The sequence below is a fragment of the Chiloscyllium plagiosum genome, unplaced genomic scaffold (genome assembly GCF_037043375.1).
Source record: "Chiloscyllium plagiosum isolate Xiang-an unplaced genomic scaffold, Cpla_swu_hap1 HiC_scaffold_10, whole genome shotgun sequence".
Classification (NCBI taxonomy): domain Eukaryota; kingdom Metazoa; phylum Chordata; class Chondrichthyes; order Orectolobiformes; family Hemiscylliidae; genus Chiloscyllium; species Chiloscyllium plagiosum.
Genome location: NW_028270148.1, coordinates 90,886,895 through 90,894,577, shown reverse-complemented (window position 1 = coordinate 90,894,577; position 7,683 = coordinate 90,886,895). Strand labels below are relative to the sequence as shown.

The following is a 7,683-nucleotide window of genomic DNA, read 5'->3' as shown; positions in this document are numbered from 1 at the left end:
ACAAGGGGTATAATCTATTTCTCACCTCCCCACCCCTAATCTGTTATAAAGAAGTGGATAAAGGAAATGAAATCCTTTCACTCACTCTACAATTAACAAGTAACAATTTATTTATCTAACTCCAACAGTGAAAAAATGAGCAGAATTCCTAACAAAGTGACAGTTACCCCTTAACTTCTACCTGTCCCCTTACCGAATTAAATTTTATTGGTATGCTGTTTTAATAACACAGGCCCCACTTTTATAAATCCAAGTAATAAGAATAATAAGTTAAAACTTAGTCTCCAAAGTTCACATGGAATGGACCATCTTGAACTTTCTGTACCTTCTTCCACCATTTTCCTTTGTCCAAAATGCTTTCTCAGTCGTTTTCTGGTGTCAAGAATATTCGCTAAATGTGCCGTGTACCTTTATTGATAAATGGTGCTTTTTTCTGAGCTGGAAAATTCTTATCATCTTCAAATGGCTGTTGGCTCTCCCTTCTCTGTTCAATTGCTCCTTTGTTGTATACCTGTGTGTAGACTTAATAAATTCTTTAGAACCTGATTGGTCCAACATTGTCAATACCATCAGATTTAAATTTAATTAGTCTTTTATCTCCAAGTGCCTTTTTAAATTAATGGGATGAATTTAAACATTGTCTGGATAAAATTACTGCTTGGGCCTGTTAATTGAATGGCTTTCAGATACAATATTTCAATTCGTGCACCTGCACTTTAACTGCTGTTCAGACATCCAGTTTAACTCTAAGTACCAAAAAGAACACCAGTTTTAAAGGGACAATGCAATGCTTTTCCCCATTTTACAATTTTACCATTTTTGCACGCCAATTTTGCAGTCCCAACACTGGTGGGTCAACATCACACAAGGGCAAACATAGCCATGTGCTGATTGCACATGCTGAGATACTGCTATAATATGAGTGAGTATGACTAGGCTATGTATGGGTTGCTGATGATAGACAAGTCTGGTTTTCTTCTGATTGAACTTTGGAGGATTTCACAACTGGCATCTTCTTGGGACATTTCATACAGAATTAAATATAAGGCCATATTATGTGGTCTGGATATTCATAGAGGTAAGCACTGTGTGAGCATGGTATGCTCTTGATATCAGTGAATAAGTTCAAGTTTTACCACTAGCTGACAGCTTCCATGTTTATTTTTCTGGTCTATTTTGTAAGTAAGGAGGTTTTGGAATTCAGTTGCTGCGTGTTGCTAGCTGCCACCTGTAACTGGTAGGCCATCACCTGTAGTCTGGCAATGAACAAGATGTGAAGTGCATCTGATAAAGGAGTCCTGAGTCATTTGTTTTGCATTTAATTCCAGATAAAAACACATAGGAACACTCCTGTTTGCTTCAAGAAATGTTTACTTTGAATCTTGATTCATATAAAACATGTCATTTAGAGTCAGTGAAGTAATAAGTTCAGTAAAATTTCATACCTTATCAGTTTTGATCTATGACTACAGAAGATTTAATGTATGAAATGGCTCCATTGTCACACCTTTGATTGCTGATGGTATAAGAACAAGCCAGTTGCTGCTCACTCACACTTACAGACACATTAAGAGAGAGATCATGGCTGGCTGGCCTTGTTTCCTCGCTATTTTCTTGACTGTTCTTGTTTCAGTTCCTGCCTTTCCTTCCCAGAATGTGAAGGATCATCAGCAAATTGCTCAAAACATGGAAGGCAGACCTTTAGAAATGAAAGTTGATACAAATGATGCAGAATTCCAAGCCATCGTAGCCCTCGCTATACAGGAATTTAGCAAGAAGTCTGCATTCATCTACAATATTGTGGAGTTTCTGACTATCGATGTAAAGGTAACACATTAATAACACTTTTATTGACAATAGAGGTTGGCAAACTATGTTGCAGTTGTACAGGGCTTTGGTGAGGCTGCACTTGGAGAATTGTGTTCAGTTTTGCTCACCTTGCTGTAGGAAGGATGATATTAAACTGGAAAGAGTGCAGAAGAAATTTAGAAGGATCTTGCCAGGACTCAAGGGTCTGAGTTATCGGGAGAGGTTGGACAAGCTTGGACTTTTCCTTTAGAGCATAGGAGACCGAGGGGGGACCTTATAGAAATGTATGAGATCATGAGAAGCATGGATAGGGTGAATCCACTCAGTCTTTTATCCAGGGTTGGGGATTTGAGGGCTAGAGGGCATCCGCTTATGGTTAGAGGGGAAAGGATAAAGGGGAACCTGAAGGGCAACTTTTTACGGAGGATGGTAAGCTTATGGAATGAGCTGCCAGCGGAATTGGTTGAGGCGGCTATATTAACAACATTTAAAAGGCATCTGGACAAATACATGGACAGGAAAGGATTAGAAGGATATGGGCTAAGTGCAGGGAAATAAGGTTCGAGTGAATGGACATTTTGGTCAGCATGGCCGAAGGCACTGACTCCCTCCTGAAGGGCTCTATGACTCTCTAAACAATGTGTGTTTGGCCTTTAAAGGATACTGCTGGCCACTAACGAGTGACACCTCATTAAGTTTCTACTTAGAAAAGTGCCATGATGTTGCAAATGTAAACACAATGATCTCACTACAACATTAATCGTAACTACTTTTCAAACATGTTAATTTTAATTGAAGACCTATTTAAAATTTAAGCTGACAGAGTTGGTAATGGCCTAACATATTACTTTATTATTTCTCATATGTGGGTGAGAAGCCAGAACAAACCAATGTGATGAGTATTCATGAGGGGAGTCATGGTGGACTCAAAATGTTATCTCTGTTCCTTTCTCCACAAAAGCTGTCAGCATGTTTTTCCAGCATGCTGTGTTTATTTGTAGTGAATATTCTGTCATTTGTAAAGGATAAGACAGCATTTAAAATAGTAATGTACAAAATAAATATATTTCACTCCTTTGCCAGGTATTTGAAGGAGCTGTATACATTTTTGATATCGTTTTGGGGAAAACTAATTGCCCAGTCATCAAAAGTGGGAAGCCACAGGTAAACTGCCAAATAATTGAGACTGAAGGACAGTCAGAGGTAAGTGAAACACTGTGTGACAACAAAGTGTATTTTCTCCATTTCTCTTAAAGCTGCATCAGCTTAATGAAGTTTACATGTATATTGTTTTATTTATCTTCTAGTTCTACCTGTGCCACTTTATCGCATGGAAAGCTCCTGATTCTGAAAAACAACAGATTTTGTCAAGTAATTGCAAGATACTTGACCTGTAATGCCTCTAGATGAGACTTCTACAATAAAGAAGAAGTACCTGAACTGATCTCTAACGACTTTCTGTGCCTGAATTAACAATTAACTTTAAGAGCCTTTCATTCAATTATTTAAATATCAGAGTGTAGATGACTTGATAAAATAACTAATGTGCTGTTACCTGTGTAAGACCAGCAAGTTAATTCTCTGGTCTCTCAAACAAAGGGACTGTGAAAAGTTAATTAATATGAGCGCTACTTGGTAATAAAGTCTTGATAATTCTTAAAACAGTTCATGTGTCCTGTGATTTCTGATAATTTTGACTTTTTGCTTTCTGTTCTCTTCATAGAATATCATTGCCAGCCCTTACACTGTGATTAATCTTCTAGCTTTGTTTCAGTAGAATTCTATTTCAAAGGTATTTTCCACTGTGTTCATATTACGTTGTTCAGCTGAACATTTCTTCTAATCCCTAGTGGCTGGATCAATCTGGCCGGTTTTGCTTTAATTTCTTCTAGTTTCCCAATCACAGTTTAAGCCAAAGAACTTATACAATTTTATGAATGGGAGAGCATGGAATTATAATGGGTTATGGACAGACTTTGTGAGTTGGTAGAAAAATGGGAAATAGAAATGTATGGGTGGAATCTTCTAACCTCTTGAGTGGCATTTATTTGGGTAGGAGGATGGCAGATGAGTATGCTCATTCACTACAAGCCTCCATCCCTAGTAAATGTGAGACAGGAAGGCAGTGTCTTCAACAACAATAGCCTCTATCGAGAGGAAGTGGCTCTGTAGCCTACAACAGGGAGACAGAAAATTATTTTAATTACTGCAGTTGAAAGAGAAAGCCCTCACCAGGGTTGTGGCTGGGAGGTCACCAATAATGATACCTCACAGTGGGGGAGGGATGTGTGTAGTGGCAAATTGCCAGCAGTCTCGTAAAATGGTCTTTGACTATTTACATTTGTGTCTTGCCTCTATATAGCAGGAAGGCTGTCCAATTTTGCACTTGCCATCTCTAAAATTTCCTGATGCTGAACGCTGTCAGGGAGATAACCTGCCAGGCACAGCCCTGGTGAGGGGTAATTTCTTTTAGACAAAGAGGGTGACACAAACACAAAGGCAGTCCCCATGGACCCAGCAATTTCTGTCAGGGGAGGGGCTTTCTCCTTCATCGGCAATGATTAAAAGAATTTTCTGTCTCCCTGCTGTAGGCTACAAAGCCACTTCATCTCGGTAGTGGCTATTATTGTTGAAGGTACTGCCGAGGCAGGTCTGGATGGGCAGGCTATTGTCCCGATAGGCTGGCAACCCCAATGCCAGGTGCTGTCACTAAAATTGTGAGGGGGAGTTCCTCTTGACCAAGCGTACATGCTGCTGCCATGGATTTCCAGGTGATGTCAGAACTTGACAATTTTGGCAAAACATAGGCCATAGGATCACTAGTTTTTGTGATTTCTATACTTGGTAAACTTCTTGAGACTATTCAGTTGGATAAAGGCTGAATTATACATTAACTCCACTGACCTGACTTGGTTTATTACACCCTTATCTAATCAAAACCTTTTAATCTGGTTAACCTGGAGAATACTGAATGGTCTGGACAGAGTGCATGTTGGGCAGATGTTTCCATTGGTAGGAGAAATGAGGACGTGAGGGCACAGCCTTAGAGGAGAAGGAAGACCCTTCAGAACTGAGATAAAGAGCAACTTCTTTAGCCAGAAAGTGGTGAATGTATGGAATTCACTGCCACAGAGGAGGCCAGGTCATTGCGTATATTTAAGATTAAGATATGTTCTTGATTGTCAAGGGGATCAAAGGTTATGGGGAGAAGGTGGGAGAATAGGGATGAGAAACGTATCCGCCATGATTGAACGGCAGAACAGAGTCGATGGGCTGAATGGCCTAATTTCTGCTCCTGTGTCTTTTGGTCTAAATTTGAATTCATCCATGCAGCAAGTGCATGTCTTTGCTGTTAGACTCCCTGGCTTGTACGACCTTTTGTGTGAAGAATGCTTCCTGATTTCATTCCCGAATGACCAAACCTTAATTTTAAGGTCGCGGTCCCTTTTTTTTCACATATACATGAAATGATCTCTATCACCGAGAAGGAAAATGGCAGCAAATGTGTCGGGAAGCGACCATCTGCAAGAACCCCCCCCTCCAAGCCACAGAACATCCTGACCTGGAAATATTTTGCCATTGTTTCACGGTTGCTCGGTCAAAATCCTGGAGATCTCTTTTGAACAGCCACTGTGTGTGTCACTGAACGCCAAGAAGGCAGCTGAAAGTTATCTCCTCCAGAGCAATTAGGGATGGGGCATCAAAACTGAAAGAACTGCGGATGCTGTAAATCAGAAACAAAATCAGAAGTTGCTGGAAAAGCTCAGCAGGTCTGGCAGCATTTGTGCATAGAAATCAAAGTTAACATTTTGGATCAGGAGGAGAAAGTGAGGACTGCAGATGCTGGAGATCAGAGCTGAAAATGTGTTGCTGGAAAAGCGCAGCAGGTCAGGCAGCATCCAGGGAACAGGAGAATCGACGTTTCGGGCATAAGCCCTTCTTCAGGAAGGGCTTATGCCCGAAACGTCGATTCTCCTGTTCCCTGGATGCTGCCTGACCTGCTGCGCTTTTCCAGCAACACATTTTCAGCATTTTGGATCAGGACTCAGTTCTGAGGAAGGGTCACCTGACCCAAACCATTAACTTTGATTTCTCTCCGCAGATGCTGCCAGACTCGCTGAGCTTTTCCAACAGCTTCAGTTTAGCCACCAATGCGTAAGACCTAAGAACATAGAAAATAAGATCCTCATGGAGTGAATATAAGACAAACATTGACAGATATGATTTCGTTCACTTTAAGTTTTACTGTAATAAACCAACTAAAAGAAACATAATTCAAAAATCAGCTAACAGGTGAAGGATAAAATGAAAAAGTAAATTTCACTTTGAACATTTAATAATGTAAAGATATGCATCAAGTATTCACCAACACTTGCATCACTTCTTACACAGTGGGACTCTGCAATCTCACAGTCTTTACAACTTGGCCTACACCATGTAGGATCTTCCACTTACCACACAATCATTTTGGCCTCTGTGCCACATTAATCAGCAACTGTGTTCCAACAAACATCCCTGAATATGGTTATTGCCAACAAGACATATGTGCTTGAATCCTCTCTCACTTGGGTCAAGACAATTTTTACCACTTTGAGCATCTGGTGTCTCTGGAAATGCTGAAACAGGGACAATTAGTATTGTCCAATTCAAAATCTGTTCCATTTCCTTTCCATAGCTCTCAGCTTTTTCCAAACATATAAACATAATGTAGCACAATCTCCGTGCTCCTCTCAAGGACCTACTTCAACACCAGGATCTGTTTGAAGACTCTACCATTTGGAATCTTGTTTGCTTATTTATTTATTTGATTCTCTACAGTGTGGAAACAGGCTCTTCGGCCCAACAAGTCCACACTGATCCTCCAAAAAGTAACCCATTTCCCTCTGACTAATGCACCTAACACTATGGGACAATTGAGCATGGCCAATTCACCTGACCTGCACATCTTTGGACTGTGGAAGGAAACAACGAAGAAACCCACGCAGACACGGGGAGAATGTGCAAACTCCACACAGACAGTCACCCAAGGCAGGAATCGAGCCCGGGTCCCTGGCGTTGTGAGGCTGTAGTGCTAACCACGGAGCCACCGTGCCACCCTAATGGGGTGTTTACACATTTCTCAGTGTGTTCTTAGTTGTGAAACAGAAAATATGGACAGACTCAACCTTAATGCAATTAGCTTTCTATTTGGCGATTGTTCCTGAGGTGTTCCTGATCATTAAATCAGGTTACTTGAGCAGTTTTTGAACTAAATTTTGTCATCATTTGGAATCTAATTAAACATCTTTGGGCATACTCTCAGCCCTCATTGGTCTTCTTAAAGGAATATTTTACCAAGTGAACATATATGCTTTGAGCTGAAAAATGTGTTGCTTGAAAAGCGCAGCAGGTCAGGCAGCATCAAAGGAGCAGGAGAATCGACGTTTCGGGCATAAGCCCTTCTTCAGGGCTTATGCCCGAAACGTCGATTCTCCTGTTCCTTTGATGCTGCCTAACCTGCTGCGCTTTTCTAGCAACACATTTTTCAGCTCTGATCTCCAGCATCTGCAGTCCTCACTTTCTCCTAGTTGATTTAACCTACTGCGAATCCTCTTGCAAGGATGCCTTCCTTGAAGAAGCTCTCCTCCTCCCTCTACAAGGATCTCAGTGAGTCCCTCTCACACTGCACACCCCAGGTCATCTCCTCTGCCCTGAAGCTCTTCAGCCACGTCCTCAAACAGACTCGCTACCACAGTCACATCTCCTTCCTCGGCACCAGCCTACAGAACCGACTGACTCCGCATGGACTCCGGACTATGTTTCCTAAAGAAGGGCTTATGCCCGAAACGTCGATTCTCCTGCTCCTTTGATGCTGCCTGACCTGCTGCGCTTTTC

General features: G+C 41.3%; 1 protein-coding gene across 1 annotated transcript; it reads left to right on the top strand.

Annotated features, from left to right (window-relative positions):
* The first annotated feature begins 1,560 nt into the window (after positions 1–1,560).
* LOC122552993 (cystatin-S-like) lies at positions 1,561–3,474 on the top strand. Its single transcript, XM_043696349.2, has 3 exons — positions 1,561–1,827; positions 2,893–3,012; positions 3,117–3,474. Exons 1-3 carry the CDS (start codon positions 1,582–1,584, stop codon positions 3,204–3,206), a joined length of 456 nt encoding a protein of 151 aa, XP_043552284.2. The 5' UTR covers positions 1,561–1,581; the 3' UTR covers positions 3,207–3,474.
* The last annotated feature ends 4,209 nt before the right edge of the window (positions 3,475–7,683 follow it).

Bases quoted from the DNA above. Each gene is read 5' to 3' on its own strand.
- LOC122552993 (XM_043696349.2), top strand. From the start codon at position 1,582: ATGGCTGGCTGGCCTTGTTTCCTCGCTATTTTCTTGACTGTTCTTGTT. The intron at 1,828-2,892 runs GTAACACATTAA...CTCCTTTGCCAG, and splicing joins TTCTGACTATCGATGTAAAG to GTATTTGAAGGAGCTGTATA. The intron at 3,013-3,116 runs GTAAGTGAAACA...TTTATCTTCTAG, and splicing joins AGACTGAAGGACAGTCAGAG to TTCTACCTGTGCCACTTTAT.